At 51.0% G+C, this 27384-nt stretch overlaps 1 protein-coding gene across 5 annotated transcripts; it reads right to left on the reverse strand.

Annotated features, from left to right (window-relative positions):
• Window positions 1–175: 175 nt before the first annotated feature.
• On the reverse strand, window positions 176–21984 carry TPM4 (tropomyosin 4). 5 transcript variants are annotated; one of them, XM_025457881.3, is made up of 9 exons: window positions 21692–21870; window positions 15915–16040; window positions 11431–11564; window positions 9105–9222; window positions 8546–8616; window positions 7534–7609; window positions 5862–5924; window positions 5707–5776; window positions 176–1639 (listed from the first exon to the last, which is right to left on the reverse strand). In XM_025457881.3, exons 1-9 carry the CDS (start codon window positions 21803–21805, stop codon window positions 1557–1559), a joined length of 855 nt encoding a protein of 284 aa, XP_025313666.1. In that variant the 5' UTR covers window positions 21806–21870; the 3' UTR covers window positions 176–1556. The 5 variants fall into 5 exon arrangements, with proteins under 5 accessions (XP_025313666.1, XP_025313668.1, XP_048954149.1 ...); XM_025457882.3 differs by lacking the exon at window positions 176–1639 and adding an exon at window positions 4428–4689 and having other exon boundaries at window positions 21692–21984; XM_025457883.3 differs by lacking the exons at window positions 15915–16040; window positions 21692–21870 and adding an exon at window positions 15340–15613.
• Between the last annotated feature and the right edge of the window lie 5400 nt (window positions 21985–27384).

Here is a 27384-nt window from a genome sequence, read left to right on the forward strand (position 1 = left end):
GTGCTCTCCTGAATGTAGAGATCATAATCCCCATATGAAGTCATTGTATAAAGCAAGGAACGTTTGTTAATAATCTTGGCACAGTTATCTTTCCCTCCCATCCCATTAACACTCATTGAACCAGAGTACCTTCCACGTCACCCCCCCCCCAAATACATTCTAAAGTTCACACAAATTATAGTTTATGTAAAAATTTATTTGACCAAAATGTAGAAAAAGTGATACTATTACATATGATACAGTTGCAAGAATCTAAATGAAAAGTGGGTTTTATTCAATTGCACAATTTGCTAGTGTACCTTTGGGTAGTGTGATGCTTAATAAATAGGAGTGAGGGGCAGAGGATTTGGATAAGCTAGAAGCAGGGTAATTTTGTCAGCATTGTAAACTTGAGTTGGCCCCCACACTGCTGGGGAATGTGGAATGTTTCAGCTCTGAGATGTTAATCAAGAAAGCAGAAATTACAACAAAGCCAAAATGTGCAGCCCTGCCTACAAAATACTCCATATCCAGTTTAATCAGGAGTTTCTTCTTGGTCTTTTATTAACTTGGTCCTGAAGAAGGAATTAAAGTCCTACATAACTAAATCTTCAGTTTGCCATTCCTGAAGTTTAAAGGAGATGAAACTAGGCCAATTACTTTATCTCTACTTTGCTGTCAGAAAGGCCCCCTTCTGCCCAATATTTGTTAACAACTACTCAGTTATTGATGGCTAGTGGTCTTCCTGATAGGACTTCTCGAAATAAGACTGACTTCTACCCACACTTATTCCTGCTGAATAGACGGTCTCAGATCAGAGCAGACAAGCATGGGTCATTATTGGAATAAGCTATCTGCTCCTCAGAGACCAACTTTAGAATGAGAGGAACATGTAGAAGAGCGTAACATCAAGGATCTATCCAGAAAATATTTGGGTAATTATTATGATTATTTCCTAAGTATTCTCATGCTGACTGCTCAGAGAATGTTTGTTCTGCATGGTGGAGTGTGGGAAAGAGCCAAGATGATTAGGTTAATCTTTCTATGGTTTATGAATTCCCACAAAGCCAGCCCCCTCCCCCTGGCTTTTCACACCGCCCCCCCCCCCCCCCCCCCCCGGGAAATCCCTACCCATATTTTAATGTGATGGTCCCTGGATACCTGTCGTGTGACACAGTGGCCCAGAAGATTATATATTCCTTGGCCTTTTAAATTGACCCTTGACTAGATACTGGAGTTGTTTTTGAAAGTGTAGGGTTGTCTATTCTCCCAGGAACCAAATGCCCTCAGTCTTAAGAGAGTATGGTCAATATGAAATACCCTGCCTACCTTATGAATAAATGCAACTTAAGGATAAAAATAGAGCTGAAAAAGCTGGTGCCGTTTGAAAAAAAGGAAGGAATTTGATTTAACTGGTGCTCAAAGCTTCTCTGATACAAAATATTTGGTCATGTATTCGTAATTTGCTTGACATTTCCAGCAAAGCGAAGATTCAATAGCAAAAGAAACTTCTTACAAGAAAAGAGAAAGACACGGAGCTCTGGAGTTTCTGTTGGAACAAGACTCTTCTGTTTTGGTTATATACAGTTAAGTTCGTTTAGTGTCTGATCCAGTGTCTGATGTAAGCCCACATTCTCTTCCTTGGCCTGGGCAAGTTTTTCTGGTAAAGATTAAGAGTGGGGGGGAAAATAAATTAATAAGCATCTTTGTTAAGGAAAAAAAGTTTCTAAACTCCACAAACTGTCAAAGTCAGAGCAGAGAAAGTACTTTACATTTTACTTACAGTAGTATACCATGGGATAATAGAGATCAAGCTTCAAAAATATGGGAGTCAGAGTTGTAAGATAAAATACACAGTCTTCAATTAAATTTGAATTTCAAGTAAACAAATAATTTGTTAGTACCAGTATATCCCAAATGTTGCGTGAAATATACTTATGCTAAAAAACTATTCATTGCCTATCTGAAATTCAAATTTAACTGGGTGTCCTATGTTTCCATTTGTTAAATCTGGCAATCTAGAGTTAGAACACCTGCACTTAAACTCCAGCTGTGCTACTGGAATGCGCCATTTAACCTTGCTAACTCTCAGTTTCCCCATCTGTCAAGGATAACAATAGCAATACAGGGCATGGGGATTAGCATAAGGAAAAACAATGAGCACTTCAGAACTGAAGAAGGGTTACACAAACATAAGACTTTAGTCCTAGATATGGGAAACTACATTTCCCCCCCTAGTGCCAGTTAGTTAGCCTTTGGTAGGAAATTATAATCCTGAACCTGATTTTCCTTTGGAGGTTTTGGGAGCGGCCATTTAAATTCCAGGCAAAACTGTGTTACTCTTATCTGTGTCCATAGCAATATATATAGTCAAACCCTAGATAAATGCAACATGCCTCAAAATCTAAGACTATAGGTGAGTTGCTACGTGACTGAGCTGACAAATTTTTAAACACTGAAAAAGTAAGGTGCCCTGTAGAGCTATGCATGACAGTGATCATGACAGAACTGGTTTGCAATGAGTGATGGCTGATAACAGACTAGGCCAAGAATCATTAAAATACTGTAGGAAAGCAAAATGCCTCAACCGTGATAGGATCAGCTTGGAAATTTTCAGAAAGGAAAAAGAAAATGACTGCAACGATGGCAGTCTTTCAACTAGAACTGCTGAACCTTTCATCTGATGCAGTTAAAAACATCACGTTGCTATGATTGGGGCGAATTCTGTCAGAGAAACATACAGCGAGTGCCGTGGGCCTGACTAACATGGATGGACAGTGCCCACTCCGTGTGAGCCAGTTTCTCCACAATCTCACCTAACCCTCAGTAACTGAGCTACCACTTTTGCAGAAAAGCTAAGCAGCTTGTTGAAGACCCTCAAATGGCAGGGCTGAGATTCAAACCCAGGTCTCTCCACTACAAATCCTGACCTCCCTTCACCTTGCCACTTGGGATTCCCTGGCAGCCACTCTGTATTAGGTGTGAGATAAAAATGACTTTCTCTTAAAGTATCAATTGCCCTTGAGAAGTGTGACAGGCTCGTAGACTGTCAACGGGTAGTGGCTGATCTCCACAGCCCAAATCTCTGTAAATGAAGTTCCACTTAGGCACTTAGTTAAGCAGAATGACTGGATAAGCAGGGCTGCAGTTATTTCAAAGGGTGGAGGCTACATACATTTGGAAAAATCCCAGGAACAAATATACAGAGTGAACAAACAACACCCACCCCTACATAGTCTAACCTTTCCACGAGCGTAAGTATGTCAGTGTGTGAGGGGAATGGCTTATGGAAAAGCTCAGGGTGGATAACAGGAAACCAGGGAGCGGCTGGGGGTGAAAGGCTATACAGTTTAAGGGGAGATGGATTTTGGAGGGATGATTATGAAGAATTGGGACAGAGGTTCCCACCTGGATAAGAAATTCTAGGATGAGGGATAAGCTATAGTGACCAAAAAAAACTGATGATCTAATTGGAGATGTTCATTCTACTCCCAGGTTCAAGGGGGAGTCTAGAAGACAAGCTGGGACATCAAGATGGCAGGGTTTCTGAGATAATTTATGGTGGTGTGGATGGGGTGCAGAGAAATGGATAAAATATTTAAAATTTGGATTTTTGTGGAAAAATCTATGAGCTTTCGGTTACTATATGCATGGTCTCTTCATGCCCATAGGCTAACTTTATGAGTTCTCACCAAACCAAACCAAGGTTCCTGCTTTGAGTTAAATTAAGGATGAGAAGATAGATGTTAGCATCTCAGGCAACTTTGTTTGGAACTCGGGAATGAATCATCTCTTTCTGTCTGGCTTTCCAGCAGCTTCCACCCCCTTTCCCTGCTAATGGGATACACTTTCATTCCTTGTGTAGTTGTTTTCTATTTTTTTTTTTTTTTTTTTGTAGTTGTTTTTTAAGGGCAAGGGACAGAGGTGAGGCTCACTGGTGAACTTCCTGGCAGGACAGAGGGCTGGGTAGATGTTCCATGCACAGTGAGGACACAGGGAAACCTGGACACCACTCTCAAAACACAGAGAAAACAAATGCGAAAAGGAAGAAATAAGGAGACCAGAATGCCGTTGCCGCTTTATGAATCCGTAGGTCAAACCCCATTCAAGAGTAGCTTCTTTTTAGACGCAAGCCTGCCAGTTTTTGCGAGTTCTGCTGACTCTACCCAGCTGCTTAAGAGGCTGGATGAGTCTCCATTCAAAAACAATTTCTATTTAAGGAAAAACTGCTATTGGCATGCAGATATAGTTAGCTAGTGCATATTTGAGAGCTCATGCCAAATTGGCTCTTGTTTCCATACAGGCAGAAAAGAATCATGTGGGCACCATTTTCCTTTTGAAATGAGCTCTTCATTCGAACCACCCACTTTCTGTTGTAGCCATCGTCAAGGGCCTCACAGCTACGGTTCAAAAGCGGCAAGTGAAGAAAATGAAAATGAGGGCCTGGGCATGAGGAACGCCTGTCTTTATTTCAGTCACACAGTCACAGACACAGCAGAGGAAAGCTTGAAAGACCAAACCAGGAGGCAGGAAACAGGCTTCTAGAAGCCCACGGGAAGCGTAGGCATCACAGTGAGAAGGCCAACTTCGGTATTGCTAGGACAGAGGGTGGCACCCCAGCTCCCTCTTAGAGAGAGGTCATGTCGTTGAGAGCATGGTCCAGTTCCTCGCTGATAGCTTTGTACTTGAGCTTCTGAGCGTATAGCTCGTCTAGAGGGTGGAGGTCCCCAGGGAGAGAGTTCGGAAGAAGAGGTACAGGGAACAGAACGCGAGGGTCGGAATGGAGTGCCATAGATGAACAATGAGAGGAAGGGAAAAAAAAAGTGAGAAAACAAAGCATGAACTAGAAGAAAGTTTCGTCCTATGTAAAACAAATGAAGCAGCCAAAGATCAATGGAGTGGTTTCTAAGTGATTTGAGGCTCTGGGGGATTAGCCATAATGAGCCTTTAACAGAATGGGGCTCAAAATGGACACAGCTTCTACACCCCAGGTTATTTCCGACTTTCAGTGACATCAGCCAGACCAAAGGTTATACTTTGGGGGGTATTTTCACTTATACGGAAGCCTCACCTCCCAAACCAAACACTGGGACACGTGGTCTGAGGAAGAAGTTTGGCACCCTTTCTGGGTGGGACAGATAGTTTTAGGATGTTCTGTCTGAATCCCAAGATGCTAGAATTTCCCAGTTATTTTATGAAAAACACAGGACAGAATTCTCTCTCTCTCTCTCTTTTTTTTTTTTTTAGTTGGAACTCTTCAAGAGATTCTGGGATATGTGGGCACCAGACTTGCAGACTGGAGTCTTTTTTTTCAGTCTACATTCTCTGTATTTCCATTTTCTCATATTGTGATAAGCTCTGAGCTCTCTGGGAGAGAGCTTCTGTAAAAATGAAAGGCATTTAAAAAATGCAAGGCGTCTTTCAGGAATGAGCAAATTGAAGGAAATTCTGAAGACGTTTAAAACAAAATCAGCCATATTTGGGTCTCTGTATTCACATGTGGCACCAATTAAGCAAAGAGATTTTTTTACTCATTGAAAAATGGAAACCCAGGTCTGAATTTAACTTGCGCTGTCCTGTTCCAGTGCTCCAGATTTCCAGAATGTGCTGTCACTCCGCACTTCACTTTCCCAGGATGAACAAAGCCCAGCTCAACCCCTCCCACCTATCAGCAGACTGTCACGAAGTGGGAGGCAGAACAAACATAATTAGGTAGTAGCTTCATACCTTCCAGGTCATCAATTGTCTTTTCCAGTTTTGCAACCGTTCTCTCTGCAAATTCAGCACGGGTCTCAGCCTAGAAGGAAGGAAAGGAGTCACTATGATTGCTTCAGGACTAGCCGCGAGACGAACTTGAACTAGCTGAGTATGATCATGCTCACCTCTTTCAGTTTGTCGGACAAAAGTTTGATTTCTTCTTCATATTTATCCTCCTTTTCAGAATACTGTGTGAGAAACCAAAACAGTACTTTAAAAGAAAAAAAAAAGTACCAAAAAAAAAAAAAAAAGCATAGAAGAATATAGGTTCTCTATTCCTTGGAGAAAAGCATGTACTTGAAGCACTATGGACATGCCCAAGAAGCAAAGTGGACGCAGCATCTTTTCAGGTAGAAAAAAAATGTGTACAAAACTCAAGAGAAAAAAACAACAAAACTCAAGAGAATTTGTCGAGGAGCCCTCTGGGATGGGACTGAGCTGAAGGCCTGGGCTGGATAACTTGAGTTGACATTGTGATGAAGTTGGAGCAGATGGCTGAATGGAAATACAAGCCACAGAGAGCCCTCCACAGCTGGCCTAATTGATGTTTCCAACCCCACTCCCCACCAGCTTTCCCAAACACGTTCTGTGCACTCTCCAGGCTCCCAGCCTTGGGCCCCCCAAACCCCAAAGCATAGGATGTTCCTTTCCCTGTGACTACCTGTCAGAAATTATTCTTGTCTTACAAGGTTCAATTCGGATGTAGTATCAGCTAATCTTTATAGCTGCTCACTACGTTGTTAGATATACTCGATCCCATTTTACAGATGAGTAAAGAGTCACAGAGAGGTTAAGTAGTTTGTTTAGGGTCACATGGCTATGAGGTGACCATACCACGACTGGAACCTGACTCTGGAATTTGAGCTCCTGGCCTTCATCATGCTTTATAGCCCTTTTAAATGTCACCTCCTCATGACACATTCCCCAACTTCCCAAGGTCCCTTTGTTAAAGTCCCTTTATTACTGGGGTCAGAGTCTACTCAACTACAGTCTGAGGCCTTGAAGAGTAGAAGCTATATTACTACTGTAACATCTACCCCCCATGGCCCAGGACAGCATTTAGCATGCACACATGAGCTACAACTGCTCATCAACTCTCCTGGTATCCCTGTTAATACTAATGACACAACTCTAAAACAAGACAGACATAGTCCCTGTCCCTAAGACTTACAACCTAGCAAAGAAGGCATGTAATTAATTATGACAAATGTGATCAACCATCATGATAGGAAAAGAAGTATGTGGGGCTATACAGCCGAGAAACCCCTAACCTAGAGGTTCAGTGCAACTGGAGGGCAGTAGGAGGGCAGGAGACTGAGGAAGTGAGGACAGCGAATTCATAGGGCAGGCCATGGAGGAGTACGTACAGTGTTCCTCGTATGGTTCTATCCTGTAATGACTGCTTTGGGTATGGTTTCAACCTAAAGAGCCCAATTCCACCTCTCATATCTGCTGCTCAATCTTTTAGAGTGTTATTTCTGAGGATCCAAGGGATTCATGAGAGTGAAGCTCTGTATACAATCTTGCTCAGATCTCCCTAAAAGGAGCCTGACCAGGTACGAATCCCATAGTCCATCTCCACCTCACAGAAAGTGGAGATAAAAGATGGTGCAAAGACCCTACTGAAGGAAATCTAACCACCGGACAGTTCTTTCTATGGGGGAAAAACCTTGTTTCTGGGCACCAAAGCTACTGTTAGGAAATACAGGTTAGACCCCTGATACCCTGGCATACTCCCAAGCATCATGGGAGAAGAAAAAAGTCCAATGAATCACCAATGCCAAGCCAACCACCAACCTTTTCAGATGCAGCCTCGAGTGACTTCAGATTGTTAGTGACATTCTTGAGTTCTTCTTCTAGGTCACCACATTTACTGTGCAAAGACAAAGAAGTTTTATGTCCCATCCTCCCTAGCAAGGCAATTCCCCTGAAAGCTTTCAAAAAGAGGAATCCACGCTGCCTAGGGCCCCCAGAAGGAATGCGGGGGAAAAATGTTAATGGCTTTTTTCAGAGCTATAGTGCTGTGCACTTATCAAAACCCTATCATGCCTGGCAAAGGCGCAGCAGGCCGAGGAATATTTGGAAGGTTTGTAAAGCACTCCTGGGCTCTCGCCAAGGGTGAGGCAACAGGGACTTGTGAAATCTATGATTGATGAGGCTAACTCCGGAAGGTGTAGGAATGAAATGGAGTGCAGGAGGCTGAGATACAGCAATCAGTTTGCACCCAACACTCCAGGAGGCAAGCTCTGAATGGATTTGCGAAACTAGATCCTCTCTCTCAGCACTGCAGGATGCTCCACTGGGCTGAACTCCTCACAGAAAGCCAAGGGGAGAGGCTTTTTGTTTGTTCAGAGCTTGCAGGACCTGTGGTCAGCTTCTCACCTCCACACCCCCCAACCCCAGGAATGTGTCACAGGCAAACAATGACATCAAGAACAAGGCAGTGAAACGCTGACAAATCAGCCTTCCATAGGTAAGTGTTCTCTTAAGAAGGCACAGCCTCCTGAGCTATCCTTTCTGGGAAAATGGGACTTCCAGGTTTCTCTGCTACTGCCTTGCTCACTTCTATTTCCCAATACCTTTGTGGGAAGAGTCAACACATAGGCAGCACTTTCCAGGGCAGCAAGAACAAAAAGACACTCTCTGTTAGCCAGGGAGGCCCGGAGGAGGGGCCGAGCTACGACTCCCAGCTGCCCATCCAAGTGAGCAGAGGCCTTACCGAGTCAGTCAATTTCCTACCTGACAAACTCCCTCCCACTGTGCCCTAGGAGCCCAGCTGGGTCCCTCTCTGTCCCGCTCTACCACTCACAGTTCAGACACCTCGGCACGCTCCTCCGCCCTCTCCAGCTCGCCTTCCAGGATGACCAATTTACGAGCCACCTGCAGACAGAAAGGATCAACTGAGACCCCCAACATCCATGTCCACTAGGATGCCCCCTGCCACCGCCCTCATAGACAGCAAGGCTTCATCCAGATCATCTGCGAAGATGTGGGCCCCAGAAGTGAGGCAGACGTCGGGGAAGCCGACTACCGAGGCCGGCAGGAAAGCAACTGAGCTTTCGTGGTCTGAAGATCTCGGATTCCCAATTTGAGCCAAACCGTACTAAAACACCCGGTAGCGAGACAAAAAGTGATCTGATCAATTGGTTTCCCTACTAAGGAAGACAAGTGTCACACAATTCCCCGGGCCTTTCTGGCATTGTGGAAGATAGTTTCCTAGCCAAGTGGCTATCTCTGGAAGAACAGATGTGGACACAGAAGGACAGCTGAACTAACCAAAAGCTTCCTTTGGCGGCCCCAGGGCTCTCCCTATCGCAGATCCATTTCCTCCCCACTTCCTGCTGCTGCCATCTGCCAGCCCCACTCACCTCCTCATACTTGCGGTCGGCCTCCTCAGCGATGTGCTTGGCCTCTTTGAGCTGCATCTCCTGAATCTCCATCTTCTCCTCATCTTTCATGGCCCGGTTTTCTATCACCTTCATTCCTCTGCAAGGAGCAAGCTTGTCATTACTTTCACAGGTTACCGCTCATCATACAGCTGCATACATCTGCTCATCCAAATACCCCTCTGACATCTATCTACCAAGAACCATGCTCTAAAGAGTACATTGAAAAGCGGTTCTCATTCACTTCCCCTTTGCCCTCAACTTCATGAATGCCCTATGAGGGACACCATCCCCACTTTACGGAGGAAGAAGCTGAGGCATAGGCCAAGTAAGTTGCTCAAGGTTGTGTAGCTAGTAAGTGGCAGAGCTGGGATTCCAACTCCAGTGATCTGGCTCCAGGGTCCATACTCCCATCCTATACAGCCTCTCACTGACTAGTAACAAGAGGTACTTATGTGCCAACAGTTACCACAATGTGATGAGGTCTGGGACAGCCTTGCTGTGGGAATGATGAGTTCTACCGCACGGGGGGCAGAGGTGTGTTATGTGTCATGGAAGCCTTTCCAGAAGAGAATACAGGGAAGCAGAGGATGGTTTCAAAAACAATGAATGGAAACCAGAAAGATGAAGGGAGTACAGTGGGAAGACCAGGTCAGAGGCAGATGCCCACAAAGGGAAGGGTGAGAAGGACCTGAACTGAAGTGGATACATCCAGTCTGGAAAGGACAGTGTCCTGGGACAGCTGGGAATGTACCGCACAGCTTGGTGACTATGAACTGAGCTCACTGGCCTGCACTGCTTGGAGTGTACTACTTAAGATCAGATACCTCCAAAGAGGCCAACCCAGGATAATGTACTGACGTGTGTCACGCCTGCCCTGAGCGGAGGACCATACAGGTCTTGCTGTTCAATAAAGACTTCCATTTGGGCTGTCACTAGTGTTCCTAACTCACTGTCAAGACGTCTTCACATCTGTGCTAAGCCTTAACCTCAGCATCCAAGCAAGCTTGGGAAACCTTTGCAGCACTGGAGAGATCAAAGTGACTTGCCCAATATGAAGTAAGCAGCAGTGGAAAAGACCTGAATCTCAATCCTCTGGTTCCCAAGTATAGAATTCTTTCTACCATAACCAGCAGCCTCCTAACAAGGGTGTCACCAAAGGTCTCTGGTGATAGGAAACAGATAAGTGAGGGGCCCTCCCAGGCTCTCTGGGTTTGGTGAGGTCCTGGAAGTGAGACACCTGGCCAGCCTGGTCTGCCTATGAACATGGGCAACAGCTAACCCAGGCCCCAGGCACAGCTATGAGCAACCTGTGACCAGATCCTCCATACTTTTTGGTGGCTGAAGCAGAGTCTCCACTGGGGTGTATGCCCTCCCCTGACACAGGCCACTCCACTGCCTGGGGAAGAAATTTCCTACATGGGCAACTGGCAAAGTCAATCTCCAAGACTCCCCAGTTGGTTCTGAGTCTCCAGTTTATGGTTACAACAGCATAATCAAAAATTAATCCTTTGGAGGGGTTTATACCAGGAACCCACAGTGGATGGGTGAAATGAGAATCCTGGTGTGATCGTGTGGTAGATACACAATGACCAGTGGCCCAGCCCACACCATCACCACACAAGGAACCCATTTACCACCACACAGAGACGGCTGCTTCTGTGAATTACACAATCTGCCCTCAGTCCTCCAGAGCCTGCACCAAGGAACGCAGAATTATCCTGCTCTGGAGGACGGAGTAACCTTTTGGAGGCCCAAATGTAGAGGGCATGCCACAGAGGTGAGGGACACTGTCAGTTCCAAGTACGTTAATGGTGCTGGTTTGCATGTGTCCTTGACACACAGTTGTCACTGCCCAGCAATCTAAAGCCTGCCTGATGGGAGGGTGTTAACAATCCATCCATCCATATGGCCCATTTCAAGTTTTCACCTCCCTTCCCCCTCTCCCATTCCCCGGGGAACTTGGTATCCTGAGAACACCAGTGAGATGCACTGGCTCTCAGAAAACACACGAAATAGCCCTCTGCAAACTGGTGGCCAGTGACAGTCATACTTGTAGGCTTACATCTACCCATTTTTAAATCTTCTCTGCCGGTTTTGAGTTTTCTTCATAATCACCCCAATGACAAACACTTCTATATAGCATGGCAGCCCACAAGGCACTGTCGTGCCTTCCTATGTGTGTGCACATGAGCACGTCCATGTTGTCTCCTTCAGTTGCACCCCGGCTCTAGGTGGTGAGCCACATAGCACAATCCCCACTTCTGAGAAGCAAACACTGATGCCGCCAGGTCTAAAGTGTCCTTACCTCTCGCTCTCATCCGCAGCCTTTTCTGCCTCTTCCAGCTTCTGCAGGGCTGTGGCCAGCCGTTCCTGAGCCCTGTCCAGCTCCTCCTCCACCAGCTGGATGCGTCGATTGAGAGCTGCTACATCCCCTTCGGCCTGGGGAGGTCAGAGGTGCAGCCGGGTTAAGAAGGAAAAGGCCAGCCCGGCAGCAGGGAGTCCCCAGCTCACATGGCACTCTTCCCTTGGTTGACAGGCTCCCCTCTACCCCCAAAGCCCACCCGGGAATGCAGGCAGTAAGGAATTCACACTCTCCTCTGGAGAATGTGAATTTTCCATTATGATCTCCCCCGAAAACATCCGGGAACATCCACCACTCAAGGACAAAGATGTGTATCTCAGTATAGGACAGGCAGTCAAGTCAACGCAGAAGAGTGACAAGTGTACCCCATGCTGTGAGAAGACAGCGCTGGCTGGCCTCTCTGGGATTCCCAGAGACTAAGGCCACCAGTGCCCTGGCTCACCCTGTCATATAAGGAGCTCCTCCGCTCCCTGTCACCTCCATGGTAAGAGGCATGCAAGAGCATGGAAGCCTCAGTTCAACATTGGCCATGCAACATGGGAGAGGTGGGTGACACCATCAGAACACCACCCTGAACTAGGTCTGGCCCAGAGATAAAGGGACAAAAAAATCTAAGTAAGGAAAGAGAACTCGGTTACAGGCACAGAAGGGATGTCGGAACAGTGATACCGGCTTTTCAAGGTATTTTCACCTACGAGGAAGGTAATATGGCAGCATACATAAAAATAGGAACTCCAGACTCAAAGAGCCCTGGGTCAGAATCCCTTGTTTGGCCAATTTGTAGCCATGTGGCATTGGGCAGGTTGCTTCACTGCTCTGAGCCTCCCCCGTCCCAACACCACAAATACCTGTCACTGAGGGTGTGGCATCGCACCTGGTGTGTGGGAAGTCCTATGATTTCACCTCATTTAATCCTCCAGTGTTTTACAACGGGGAAAGTGAGAGGTCCAACTACGTGCAGTCAGAACTGGTGAGAAATGGCCTCAGGAACCCCAGCCCACGGCTCTTCCCTGGCTGAACCTGTTTATACCCTGCGGAGTCCCGTGGGGGCTTCGAGGGCAGCCACCCGCAGCAAGAAATATTGAAGAGTTGGTGAAATTTGACTCAACCAAGAGGAAATGTGGGAAGCTACACTGGCTGCTTCATATCAAGGCAATCTCTGAAGTGGGGAAGGCCATAAAAATTAGTAGGAAACTGCTCCCTCCCCTAACCCCCTGAATTTATAAGCCAAAAAAAAAAAAAAAAAGTGAAAGAATGAGGCCAGAGATGCTGAAAAACGCAGAGATTCAGGAAACTTTCCTCAGCTCCAGATTCTTAGCAGCAGATGGAGGGCATACTCCCACAGGTGTTTCTGATTGCAACTTCCTATGAAACACCAATTTGGAGAATACATTAAAACCACCAATGAACTATTTTAAGAAATTCACCCACTTCTTCCAAGGAGTGGGTGCCTTTTATTCTTTTTAATAACATGAATCTTAATTCCTTCAGCAATGGGGGCGGGTATTAATCTTTTTTCCCTCAATAGTTGTTAGTACTCCAAAAACCAACACCACAACCTAATTCCAGAACATGTTCATCAACCCCTCCCCCCCAAAGAAACACCATCCGCATTAGCAAAGTATTGATTTTTAAAATCATACAAATGTGCTCTATTCATGAGTTGTCTCTTAAAAATTAAAGTGAGACTTTCCTGATGTGGGGAGCTCTGAATCCTGAAAATCATGCATTTGGCACATTTTCAACTGTCCGGGATTCAAAGAATGCTGATCCACACAACTATATACATGCAGACATATATATGTATTTTTGAAAAACTGCTAGTCACTGCTAGTCATTTTGGGCTCCACCCCTTCCTGCAATCAAAGCTTCTACACTCTACAAAGGATTTCCCTTATAAGGTAAAAGAGGCTTGCTAGATACATGTGGCAAGGGAACAGGAAGATGTCGGTTAATCACACAAAAATCTAAACGAAACCAGCTGTTGGGAGGCAGACCCAGAAGTCTGCCACACGCCGGCTCTTGGCTTTCTCCACAAGAGACTGAGAAACCTTTTATTTTTTGCCCTCCCCTCTGGGCTCAGTTCCTTTGCCCAAGAACTTTCTTCAGACTTCCCCGTCCTGATCAAGAGGAGCATGCTTTGAAAAGCAAACTTTTGAAGAAATCCACAACTTTCCAAAAACATCTTTCCTCCCAACTGGACGGTCCTACTCCTCAATCTTGGCTCGAGGCTGAGGGCCATTTTTAAGCAGGAGTAATTGTCCTCCAGCGAGATGACTTGGGATGAGATCAGAGGGAGGGTTCTGCTGGTTACTTGTGTGAAAGAGGCCAAAGCAGCTACTGTTTGAGGTTTGCACCAGGTTTCTGAGGCCTCCTCACGCCAGAGCTACCCTGACAGGACGAAAGGCTTCCACTCAGGCCAACACTCAGGCGGTGTGGGGCTCTCCTCCAGACTTGTCAATACCCGGGGCACCTTTTCCACTTCTGGGGTCCGCACCCTTGAGCCTTGAAACTCCAGCTTTCGGGGGCCCTGGGCTTCCACCCTCTCCCCCAACTTTCTTGCACACCTAGGTCTCTTTTTCCCAGCAAACTCTTATGCTATAATCATAAATGCTCAACTTCCATTTTGAAGCCTGCCCCGCCGGGTGATTGCTTCCCCGTCCTGCTCGCACAACGAACCCCCTCTGCAATGCTACCAGCCAGCCTGATTTGTACCCATCACACCCATTAGACTGAGCTCTTCTGAGGTGACAGGGAGGGCTGGAAAGACTGCCCTGCCCAGGAACTGAACACCTACTATGTGCCGTTCCTCCCGGACCCTCCCAACCATCCTAGGGGGCCAGCATTAGGGTCACCGCTGCTTTACGGATGGGGAGGCACGCTCCCAGGGGTTAAGGACAAGTGGTAGGAGATGGATGGCGTTAGAATCCCGACGCCTCCCCAGCCCCGGGAGTTGCCACCATCGGTCCAGCCCCGAGGGGCAGTCGGAGGCAGGAGGGAGGGCGGAGAGAGCCCTCCTCCTACAGCCCCATTATCTGTCTCAGGCCCCACGGCGAGGATCTGGGGCACACCAAACCGTCTTGGGTCGAGGGCCCCCGAGCTAACATCCCTAAGATCTTCTGGAGAAAGGCGGGGTCCCGCGGCCGGTCGCTCGGCTGCCGGGACCAGGCGGGGAGGGAAAGGCCGGCGGCTCCGGGCTGCACTTCCGCCCCCCGCCGGGAGCAGACACGTCGCCGCCGCGCCCCGGGAACAGCTGGGAAAGTTCAGCTGGAGCCGGGAAGCCGCGTAAGGGGGAGAAAGTGCGACGCCCCCCACCCCCACCCCAGTCCGGGCCGGCTCGTCCAGCCCAGACAATGGAAGCTCAATGTTTCCACTCTCACTTCCCGCTCCAAGGTCCAGCCGCCGGCCGCCTCCACCCCCCGCCCAGGACCCCGGCGCCAGCCCGGAGTCGCACGGCAGCGCGGCGCCCCCACCCCCCTCCCCACTCCGGGATCCTGCGTCCTCCTCGGCCCCATCCCCCCATTACCCGCTCGGCCGGCCACGCCCGATCCGGATGCGGCGCCCCCTCCCCCGTCCCAGGCTCGGGGAGGAGGATGACTGCGGAGGAAGGGGGGTCTCAGCGGCCGGCCCGGGGAAGGGGGTGCAAGTCGGCGATCCGGGAGCTGCCAGGCCAGAGGGCTGATGGGGGGGGGGGGGGGCACCGGGTAGTGGCCGCCGAGCGCAGGCGGGGAGCGCGGGAAGCGAGCGGCGCAGAGAGAAGGGGGGGAGCGCGCGCTGGGCCGGGGGCGCCGGGGGTGCCGGGGGTGCCGGGGGCGCGGGGGGTGCCGGGGGCGCCCGGGCGCGGGCTCTCACTTTCTCGCGCCGCTCGCGCTCGCCGTCCAGCTCCCGCTGCAGGCCCTGCGCGCGGTCCTCCGCCTCGTCCGCCTGCTGCTGCAGGGCCTGGATCTTGCGTTTCACCGCCTCCAGGGAGTTGAGGCCGGCCATGGCGCGGAGGCGCGGAGGCGCGGAGGCGCACGCAGCGGGCGGCGGGCAGCGGCGGGCGCTCGGCTCGGCTCGGCTCGGCTCCGGCGAAAGCTGCACCAGCCGCGCCCCGGCCCCCGAGCCTTTGCCTGCGCGGGGGCCGCCCCCGCCTCTCCCCGCCCCCGGCCCGGCCGCCGTCGGGGCGATGAGGTCACCCGGCCCGGCCGCCGACGTCAGCACCGCTGGGGGAGGGCCTGACGTCGGCACCGCTGGCCACAGCTGCTGGAAAGTGCCCCTTTTCGGGACTTATTTGGAGAAAGCGCCGGGAGGCACCGCCTTCTCCTCCTCCTCCTCCTCCTCCTCCTCCTCCTCTTCCTCCGGCGCTGCCCGCCCGCCTGCCCGGCCCGGCCCGGGCCCGGGGCTCCCGCCTGGCCCAGCCGCCGGTGCCCCCACCACTGCGCACGTACGTCGGAGGCTTTCTTCTCCGTCAGCTCCAGCTTCTCCTGGGCGTCCTTCAGGTTCTCGGAGTATTTGTCCAGCTCATCCTCCGTCCCCTTCAGCTTCTTCTGGAGGTGCGTCAGCTCCTCTTCCACCTGGGGACAGACGGGGGACGTGTCAGCCTGGGGCCACGCGCCCGAGGCGCAGGGCCGTCTCCCTCAGTCACCAGGGCCCTCAGTCTGGGCCTCAGTTGCCTCAGCTGCAAAACGGGGATAGGGATACAGTGCCCCACTCCAGTGCTACCTGTTAGTATGGTTTTCACCTCCTCCCCATCTCTTGGGACCAGCTGCGCTTATCTTTTCGGGAGTCCTGGATACTCTTTCAGAATCGCTTACAGATTTTGCGAAATGAGTACCGGAAACACACTTCCCAGAAACACACATCCGATTTTACATCCCAGTTTCAGGGATGCCGACTGCTGGTGGCCCTGAGGTAGGCAGCAGTAGGAGTCTCCTACTCTGGGCCTAGACCATCCTCCGAACCCCAGCCTGCCCCCCTCTAGTTCGGCCTCCTACATTGGCAGCCAGAGGAAATTTCTAATTGTATGTTTGCCCTCCCCCTGCCTACAACTGCCATGGCTCCCCGTTGTCCAGGAGAGGAATTCTCAGACTTTCTCACAAAATACCCTGAAGGGTTGGGACCCCTGGAGGGCTCAGTAAGTTAAGCCTCGGGTTCTTGATTTTGGCTCAGGTCATGCTCTCAGGATTGTGAACTCGGGGAGGTGAGATGGAGCCGCTAGTCCAGTTGGCACTGGGCGTGGAGCCTGCTTAAGATTCTCCCTCTCCCTGTACCTCTGCCCCTTGCCTTCACCCCCACCCGGTGCTTTCTCTCTCTCTCTCTCTCTGTCTCTCAAGAAAAAAACCGAAATACTCTGAAAGATTGAAGGACTCAGGCCTGCCCCACTCCTGTACTTGGGGGCTTGGCTAGAAGAGGGATGCTCCTCAAAGACCACTTTCTTCCAAGGCTAAGGTTAAATCTTTAAAATTATTGCACATCTGGCTTGTGTTCATTTAATGCAAATGTCCCCCACATTCCTCAAATTTTTGGTTCTTTGTTTATCCTGGGAGCCTTGTCCCTTTCTTGGCACCCCAGTTTGAAAAGTTCACGTCTATGGGATACAAACCACAGACCCTCCATCTCCATCACCCTCCACCACACCAGTCACGAGTCCGCTCCGGAAGCCTTCTCTGTCACCTCTAGGCTGCACCTCCCTCCCTAACTCTGGTCCATGGTGGTCAGTCCAGCTCATAATTTGATCTGACTTATGTTTGACCCCCTCGTCCAGTCCATGCTCCCAGGGTGGGCCAGCAGCCGTCTCTGGGCCCTGCTTCATCGTCAGCTTCCTCTTCCCAGCAAGAAGCCCAGAGAGGTGGAGTGACTCTCTAGGTCACACAGCACAGAATTTGAACCCACTCTGGACAGGCCCTTATGCCAGGCCTGATTTCCTGCATCTCTTTCTGACTTCTTTTCTCTAACTTCCCGAAGAAAGTATGTTATAAAAGCTGATTTGGCTTCTAGGTCAAGCTCTGAATCTGATCTGGGTTACACATTCACCCCTGAGATGATATGTGAAATGTGCCAGATGCTTTATGTGTGTGTGCCCATGCAAATTCCCTCTCTCTCTCTCTCTCTCTTTTAGATTTATTTTAGAGAGAGAGAGAGAGCACAAGTGAGAGGGGTAAAAGGAGAAGGAGAGAGAATCTCAAGCAGATTCCATGCTGAGAGTATAGCCCAATGAGCTTGATCTCACAACTCTGAGAACACAACCTGAGCCAAAACCAAGAGTCAGACGCGTAACCAACTGTGCCACGCAGGTGCCCCCATGCAAATTCTCAAAAGGCCCCTGTCCCATCTTCAAGGCCACCAAATGTCCTACTGCTGAGTTAGGAAATGGGGAGTGGAGGCTCAGAAGAGGAGGGTGACAGCAACTTAGGCCTATGTCAGTCTCCACAGGGCCTGATCTTGACCTTCAGGCAATAAGCCCAGAAGCCTGGCTCCAAATCCCAGCTGTATGACCTCTGTCCCCTTTTCTGGCCTCAGTCTTCTCATCTGCAAAATGGAAGCCTTGACATGGTAGTCTCTGAGAGCTTAGCACTCCTGTAAAACTTCTGGCTTGACTGAGAAAATGAGCCAGCATGACCCAGCATTCACCTGACTTCCTCCTGGAAGGATCTGTGGGGTGCAACATTTACTAGGTGCCAGCTATGTGCCCAGCATAGCACTCTCTTAATGTGACAGAGTGAGAGCAAGTTCTGCAGCTTTGGGCTCATCCAGGTGGAAAGATGGTTGGGTTTTTCATGACATTTTCGAGCCGGGTTTGGATAACAAGGAGTGGGGACCGCGATAACGTGGGTAGGGGGCTATGAAGTGTTTAGAAAGTACCAGGCCCACTACATGTACTGTCTCACTGAAGCTGCATGTCACAGAAGGGTAAACTGAGTCCTAGCATGAGGAAGGGACTTGCCCTGGGCCATACAGATAGGGGACTTGAACTCTTGGCAGACTGATTCCAAAGCTGGTTCACTTGACTTCTAGGTGATGCATGCCTACTGCCCAGCACACCCTCTTCCACTCCCAGCGCCAATGTCTCCTCCCCTGGGAGGCCTGCCCTGCCGCCCTGGGCAGAGCCTCACCACCCCCTTGGACCATCCCAGTCCCTGTCCTGCCCTCTGGTCCAGCCCTGACTGCTGAGGCAAGGGGCGTCCCTCCATATTTGGCTCCATCTCTCCCAGCTTGGGCCCCTCCAGAGTTGGGCAGAGCTCAGGTCACGCTGAGCCCCTGAGCCGAGCCCCAGCATCACTCAGCGTGGGGGCTGGGCCGAGTGCTCACCAAGGCAGTCCAGAGGAAGTTTGCAGGATGAATCAATGACACACCCCAAACCCTTCAGTGGTTGGAGCCAGGTAGAAAAAAATCAGTAAGACTGACAAATCAGGTTCCTTTCCCTCGTCCGATTTCTAAGCATGAAGCGTGTGCTGGTGTATGGCACCTTGCGGGGAGGGTAGCCTTGCCCTGGCTCTGGAAGGTCTCCGACAAGTCACTTCCTTCTGTGGGCCTCAGTTTCCCTGCCGGTAAAATGGTTAAGAAGGTCACAGAATTCACACCTTAGTCCTTGTAAATGGAGCCCTAGGACAGGGCTGAGGCAGGATGTGGGGTCAAAGGCCAGTTGTGGCGGATGTCACTGCCCTGGGAGGGGAGCGAGCAGGAAACGGGGAGGGCTGGGCCTCCTGGTCCTGTTCCCACACTGGACAAACAGGACCTAGAATGGAGATTTTGCTGCAGGGTCCTCAAGGGGCAGGCTGACCCCAGGACCCACACCCTGCCCCCCTGAAGTATAAGGCACTCTAGGTAAATCAAGTCCGTCATTGCCTCCTGCCTCTGTTCCCAGGCAGGACAGGCCATCAGGCCCCTTAGGAATATGGCCTCTGCTTTGGGCTTCTGGAATCTTGGGTTCCATGCCTGGCCATCAGAAAGTAGCCTGTGCCCCCATTTCACAGATAAGAACACTGAAGGTTCAGAGAGGGGCAGCAATGTGTCCTGAGTCAAAGTTAGAAGACCCAGCCTGGATGCGACCACAAGTCCACCCCAGTGGGTGGCTTTGTGGAAAAACAAGAACAGAATGAAAATCCGGCTGGAGGCCACAGAACCTGTCCCTGCCTTTTGGCCGTGCAGCTGGCTGGAGGCATTGAGAAGCCTTCAATTTTGAATTTGTGTCTGCCTTGGGAGATTATGCTGTATCAGTCACTCACACCTTAGTGAACATTAGAGCCAGAAACTTGCCTTTCTCTGAACCCCTAGCTAAACCTCTCTCTCATGGCAAGGGCTAAATGACGGATGGAAGCAAGCAGCTCAGGACTGGTGGGAGAAGGGTGTCTGTCAGGGAGGGGAACCAGGAGGGAGGAAGGGAGTATAGCAGGGAGTGCTGGGGTGGGGCTGGCCTTTGTGAATGTGTCACAGGCTCTTAGGGAAGCCCGGGATCACTGGGGGATGGGGGAGGCCCAAAGGGGAAGTAGGGCAGGGCAGGAAATAATCCTGCATTTATTGAGTGCTTACTCTGTGCCAGGCACCAGGACAAGTGCTCCACCTGCAGTCACCTCTAATCCTTCCGTGGCCGTAAGGGAAGCACCATTGTCACTTTCCTGTCTCAAATGTGGGGCCACTGAGGCACAGACCAGCGAAGGCCTTTTGCTCCACGGTGCCCAGTGACCTAGTTGAACAGAGCCAGGCTGAGCTCAGAGCCTGCCCTTTTTACCTGCCAAGCTGGCCTGGCGTCTGGACTAGGCAGGGCTAGGCACATAGTGTCACTGTCCTGGGTGGCTCCTGGGACTTATCTGAGACCTTGATGCTCCTGAGGGCTGGGTCGTTGATGGTGGGGGAGTGGGGGAGCCCTGTGGGGGGCAGGGTGCTGCGGAGAGAGCAGCACTCCCTGTCTCCTCTTACTGGCTGATCCACCACCCAGCCCCCGACAGCTGACATCTGCTCTGCTCCAGGCCGTGGCCTTGGGACTGCCCAGCCCAGGCCTCTGTCCACTCGCTGCATTGGCTCCCTGGTGTACCCTATGGCCAGAGTCTTCTGGAAAGCTTGTCTCCAGAGCTCTAGGTCCACGGCCTCCACCTGCCACTGGCACCCTCACCTTTCCCGTCTGGGCTCCCAGCAGGGACAGCCCGGGCACCTGAGATGCACAGAGATGCATCGAGATCCTCAGGTTCACCCCTAAATCTCCAACCATCCCAGGCCCCAGATTCTCTCTCAGTTGCCCCAGCAGCTAGACATAGCTGGCCCCACCACACACCCATACTCGGCCGCCCTTCCTACACAGTCACACCTGGGACTGTCCTGACATGGGGACAAGGTGACGCACACTCACACATAGCTCCCCACTGCCCTCTTCACCACTACACATGCCCATGCACGCGCGCACACACACACACTCTGACAGCAATCACCCCAACAAGCACACACATGCCAATACAAATACAGTCACCTCGACACACACATACTCCCTGATACACACACATTCCATTACCGTCATGTCAACTTTGGCACAGGCACACACACAGCCAGCCTCTGCCCGCTGTGTCAACTTTGGCGCACACACACGCACACACAAACCCATGGCAATACCACCACCAACGCCCTCACAGACTCACGAACACATCCAAACTCTTCTCATACCCACCTTCCGACAACCACACGCTCATGCCTCTGTCTGCACGTACTGATTGTCACAGATGCATTTACTCCTCCACACTCTCTCCAGCCAAAACACACACACTCACACCCCACTTGTGCACACCCCACCTGTGCACACACGGAAGTGCCCAAACGCACAAATACACTCTCACACATGACATCAATCAACCACCCCTTCTACTACACACAACCCCACACACTCACACTCTTATCCCAACACACCTACATGCGCACTCCAGCTTGCATACTCCTCCAGCATGCACAAATACCCCTCCCTTGCCCGTGTGTGCATTCACTCTCACTTTGCTTGCCCCGGCCCTGCTAGGGTATCGTCACCTCTCTCTCCCATAAATAAAGATTTTATTTATCAGGGACCCTGGGAAGACAATGGTCCCCTCACTCTTGGCCAGAGCATCACCCCCTGTCCCTGCCGTGACTCTAGGCACTAAGGATTCTGAGATTCCCACTTGGGGTCCCAGAGCCTGGCCTCCGGGACCAGGAGCAGCCCAGAGAGGGCACTGGGTAGCCAGACCCGGCCCAGCAGATGGCACCTCACCTGCTTGCACTTTTCCTCCGCAGCTTTCTTATCCGACTCCGCCTGCTCGGCCCGGTCGATGGCATTCTCCTTGTCCAGCTTCAGCATCTGCATCTTCTTCTTGATGGCCTCCATGGCTGGGCGGTGGGGCGCGGGCACAGAGGACTCTGCGGAGGGGGCTGCGCTGCGGGCCGGGGCGAGTGAGCAGCCGGGCGGGGGTGAGGCCCTTATAGGCTCCCGGGCGCACCGCCCCGCTGCCGGGCGAGTCCTGGAGGAGGCCCAAGCCCAGGCCGCCGGGCCAGCCGCCACTCGCTTGCTCAGGAGGACTTGGCCAGCTCACCCGCCGCCCCACAGCCCTCGCCTTATTTGGGCCTAGGATTTTCTCAAAGGAAAAAAAAAAGAAAAGAAAAAGCCCGACCCGTTTCCATTTTTAACCTGGTGACACAGGTCCCTTGTGGGCGTGCGGGCACAGCGCTGGCTCAGGAGGACCCTGGCAACCTATCGGCCGGCCTCAATTTGCCCACCTGTGCTGGGGAGCACAGAAGAGGGCTTGCTTGTGGGTGCAGGGTAGGGGCGAGGTAGGGTGGGGAGGCGCCTGTCCCCCTTCTCTGCTCTGGTCCTGCCTCCAGGTGTTGGGAGTTAGAACTCCATCCCATTTCCCACTGCTCTGGGGGCTCCCTGGGTTATCCCCTTCTATCTGGCAAGTCTCTGACTCATCATCTTCTCCCCTGGTCTCCTTTCCAATGAGCGTCTCTATGTCTCTCTCTGTCTCTGTGTCTCTCCACCCCGTGTTTGTTCATTTCCCTGTCTCCCCATCTCTCGTGGTCTTGTTCTCTCGGATTCTCTCTGTATCTCTTTGTCTTTGTCTCTCTATCCCTTCAGATTCTTCCCTTGTCCTTCTGTCTTCTCCTGTGTCTGTCTCTCTGTCATCAACCCTGCCCCTGTGGGCCAGCATCACCAGCGTGAGATTGACCTGCATCATGCCTTGGAAATTCTTGGAGGCCAAGGCCAGCCCAGACCAGGCCCTGATGCCCTCCTTAGATGGCACCACCCTCGCTTCCCCGCTCAGTGTCCGTCTGTGGCTCCCCAGCACCACTGGAACAGGAGGTGGCCTTAGCTCATCTTGTCACCCAGACTCCTACCCACTGCTCTCTCCCCAGTACTGCTTCCCAGGCGGGGTTGTGGTTTCCCCACCTCCAGGCCTTTGTAGGTAGGAGTACCCTCCCGCACCTCGTTGCGCTTTTCCTCTGTCCTCCAACAATCTGCCTTCAGAAAGGTGTATTCACTCCTTTTTTCATGCGATGAACACTGAGAGCCTTTCACGTTTCAGAATGTGGCACCTCCTACTGTTGTTCTGTTGCCTGTGTGTGCACAGTACGTTGTTCTGTTGTCAGTTCTGGACTGTGAGCTGCTTTGGGGCGGGCCTGTGCCTCAGCCTTGTCTGTGGGTGTCCTCTAGGAGATCAGAGAACTCTTGTTAATTAAAGTGAACCGTTACCCCTATGCATTCACATACCACTGCCCGTACCCCATACTTCTCCACTAGGAAATTCTATTCATCCTTTATTTTTTTTTCCTAAAGATTTTATTTATTTGGGAGAAAGAGCATGAGACAGAGTGAACAAGCAGAGCGGGGTGGGGGTGGAGGGGAGAGGGAGAAGCAGGCTCTCCGCCTGAGCAAGGAGCCCAATGTGGGGCTTGACCCCAGGACCCTGAGATCATGACTTGAGCTGGAGGCAGACGCTTAACTGGCTGAGCCACCCAGGTGCCCCTCTATTCATCCTTTAAAGTCCAGATCAGATGGCTCCTCCTCCAGAAAGCCCTCCTGGACACCTAGACAGAGCCCTGGACCCCTATGCCACCCACCATCAAAGCTTCCATGTGGGATGACATAGGACTGAGGCTTCTGTGTTTCCTGCCCAAGACCACAGAAGGAGTGGGATAAGGAAGGACTGGGCAGTGGCCAGCATCGCTGGGGAGCACGGGTGTCAGGCCCAGATATAGAGTCCCTGCTTCTCTCTGCCCATCTTAAGCCAGCTTCCTTTTTTTGTCACATTGAGAAGTCCTGTCCCTCCCCCACCAGCATTGGGGCCCAAACAGTAGCAAACTGAACATTCTGGAACCTTTCTCATACTCCAAGGACATTGGCTTCTCCCCATGTTCAGGAATCAAGAGGACTCAGCCCAGATCCCTCCCCAACTCTGTCTCCATCTCTCTCCCATACCCCACCCCTCCCAACGTCCTGGCTGCACAGACCTGGTTTCCTCTTATGATACAAACAGATCATCATAATTGCGTCTTGGAGAATGTCAGTGATGATTGAAAGACTTGGGATAGATAATGACGTGCCATGCTGAGTACTCCACTCAAAGCAACTCACTTCAGTCCTCTGAACCCTGGGAGGTAGAAGACTGTATTTATTCCCATTTACAGAGGAGGAAGCCTGAGACCCAGAGTCGCCCACCCAGGGTCACCCATCTTGTGAATGGCCGAGCTGGAACCGGACCCAGATGCCTCTAGACAGAGTTGGAGGGAGATCCTAAGATGCCCTGCCCCCATGTCTTTCTGTGCCCTTCTCCTATCCTCTGACTGTCTCAGACCGAGTTATCAGAGGTCATCTCCCTCCTCCCTCCACCCCACCCCTCACCCCACCCCCTACCCCACCACCGCCTCCTGGGAGTCCCCGAGACCAGCCTTACCACAGGTGGTGTAGCTAATTCCAGGCCTGACACTACTGGCTCAGGAAAGGGATCCCTCCCTCAGGAGCTGCTGGCTAGCTCGGTGGCCTTGTAGGGTAGACCCTCGTCACTGGAATGTCCTTTTGCTCAGGGAGCTCCCCGAGGGGGAATCTGATACTGGGTAGGGGAGAAAGAGTCCGGGAATGGTGTTAGAGCCCAACTAGGCTGCCCTGCAGCCTTGGGACTTGTGCCCTCTCTGCGTGTCTGCTCCAGGGACACCCGAGGAGTGATGACCAGGGCTGGAAAGGGTCATCCAGGGTTCCTGGGGGGCTGGCCCAGCTGTCCAGGCTGTGGGGCATGTGGGGCCTTTACAGCTCAGAAGGAGTCAACTCCTGCCCCCGCCCCCAACAATGGGTTTTGTGGATGCTGGTGAGCGTCGAGTGACCAGCTGCCATCCTGGCTACCTCACAGCCGTGAAACTTGGGATCATTTATTGAGCATTTACTATGTGCCAGACACTATATGGGCTTTGAAGACATGGCAGTGGACCGGACTCAATCCAGGGGGAGAGATGACCAACAACTACAAATAGATATGGAATTCATTATAATAGGGCAAACTGCTGCCTTAGGTTGGACTCCCCCAGAAGGAGATGCTGAGGCAAGAATTCGAGGGCAAACAATTTATTTTGGAGGCAACCCAAGGAAACATGGGTAGAGGGTAGGAAAGTGAGACAGAGAAGGGAAGGAGGCCAGTAAAGGCTGCCCTACTGAAGCCGGTTACTTCTCTGGACAATAGGGTGCAGTCCCCCAGGAGACCTCTGGCAGTGCAGCACAGAACACTCCTCAGAGTCCTAGGGGTTGATGGGGGTGGGCAATAGTGGTGGGGGTCATGGGGGTGGGGGTGAAAAATGGGTATTTATCCACCAATCCCCAACCTCCTTGGTTGAAAGTAGCTAATGTGTGGAGGTGGGTGCCCTTGCATGGGGCGCCTTCCCCCTCCCCCACTCCCATGCAGGTGCAGGAAGGAGGCCTTCCATGCCAGCGGGGATAGTGGGAGCCCAGGGTGCCTAGGTAGGCACTGAGCATGTCTGATAAAATGTTAATGGTGTGTGCAGCATGGGGGACCTGACTGGTCTTGGATGGAAGTAAGGAAAGCCTTCCCTGGGGAGGTGGCAATTGAAGTAAGGTCTGAAGGAGGATGGAGAGGTGGGGTGGTAGAAACAGGTGTTGCATACATAAAGACCACAGGTGAGAAGGTCTGACAGGAGGGGAGTATGCCTTGACTGGAGAGACAGGTGGGAAGAGTGTGGTAGGTGGGAAATGAGCCCTCAAACATCAGATGGCCGAGGAGAGTATGGGGGGGCCCTGATGTGTCTCCTGGAGTTTGAGGCATGCAGAAAGACCGAGAGGGCCAGGATGAACTTAGTATTGGTGGAAAAGAGCAAAGGTCTCATCTTATACCCTCTGGAGTCTTTCTCATTGGATAATAATATGACAACAATGATAATCAAAATGGCACTGGCAAAGATGACCCAGAGTCTATACCGGGTGGGTCACATGCAGTGTGTGTGTGTGGTATTTGTGTGAGGGGAGATTTATTGACCCTTTATCCAGACCCTTGTGTAGTAAGAACCTGGAGTCCCCTCCACAGGGACGCTGCTCACCAGTCACACAGAAAGCACATGGTAAAGCCAAGATTCGAACTGAAGTCTGACTGATTCCCTGGGACCTGAAACCACCACCACTCCAGCCCTACTGCCCTGTTTATTAAGTCAGTGTGGGGAGGAGGGAGCAAAGGTCCCTGTGTCCTCCCAGAAATCTCTGAGACAGACTCCAAGGGAACTGTGTGGGTTACAGAGCTTGCCCACAAATGCCAAAAAACAGGCATGACCACAAGCTCTGTGGCATTGTCATGATAATTAATAATAATTATAGTTAACACCGACGTGGCTCTCAATCTGCTCACACTCTTCTAAGTGCCTTGCATATGTAAGCTCACATATTAATTTTCACATAACCTTATAAGAGCTATTACCATTATATAGCAGGAGAAACTGGAGCACAGAAAGGTCAAGTCCTTGTTCAAGGCCACACAGCTAAAAAGTAACAGAACCAGGATTTGAAGCCAGACTGTCTGGCTCTAGAGTCTATTCACTGAACCACTACACTGTACCCTGGGCAGCCTTCTGTGCTCCCAGACATCTAATGGGTAAAGACCAGGGCTGCTGCTGACCCCAGCTTCCAGCCCCAGTTACCCTTACAGACAATGGTCACCACCCATTGGGTGTCACTGCTACTGCTATTGAGAAACAACTCTCTGAGGCTTTGGCATTTCTATACAGCTCACAAGCAGTGGTGTGGGCAACATTTTTTTCTGGCTATCTTTTCAAGGATGTTTGTATAGCAAACAGCCACAGAAGACAGAGAATTTCTTACTGCAGAGCAGAGGGCAGGTTTGTTTACTGTCCATATAAAAAAGATAATGCCTCCCTCTGAGATATAAGTAGGGCAGGTTTGTCTGTAATCTACTGGAAAGGACTGGGATTTGTCAGCTTGGAGTTCCTCAGCTGTAGTAAAACACAATTTGCATCCAGTGGCTATCTGGGTTCACCCACGTGGTCTCTGTGGGACTTAGGAGGAACCAGGACAAATAGGAAGTTCATGCTGCCTGCACCACAAGTAATAAAGTCTTCTGTCTCTGACCCTGGAGACTTGTGTCTTCTGCAGGCATCCATATCGGTGGCCGGTTAAATTGCCAACTTGCAAGTAAGGTGAAATCCCAGACCCTTCATAGTTCTTGATACCTATTTGCTTTCTCTGATGTCACCTGTCACCAAGGTGTCTCCCATGAGATCCTGGAATAGCATGTTGAGGTCTCATCTCTGCTGCTGCCTTTCTGAGCTAGTGTAGAATGGGGCAATGAAGAATTAAAGCATGCCATCTTTTTAAGGCTTAGTTCTCAATCTTGGCACTATTGACATTTGGGTCCAGATCATTCTCCATAGTTCAAGGCTGTTGTGTGCAGTGGATGTGGA

Source organism: Canis lupus, chromosome 20, assembly GCF_003254725.2.
Source record: "Canis lupus dingo isolate Sandy chromosome 20, ASM325472v2, whole genome shotgun sequence".
In the NCBI taxonomy this organism is placed as follows: domain Eukaryota; kingdom Metazoa; phylum Chordata; class Mammalia; order Carnivora; family Canidae; genus Canis; species Canis lupus.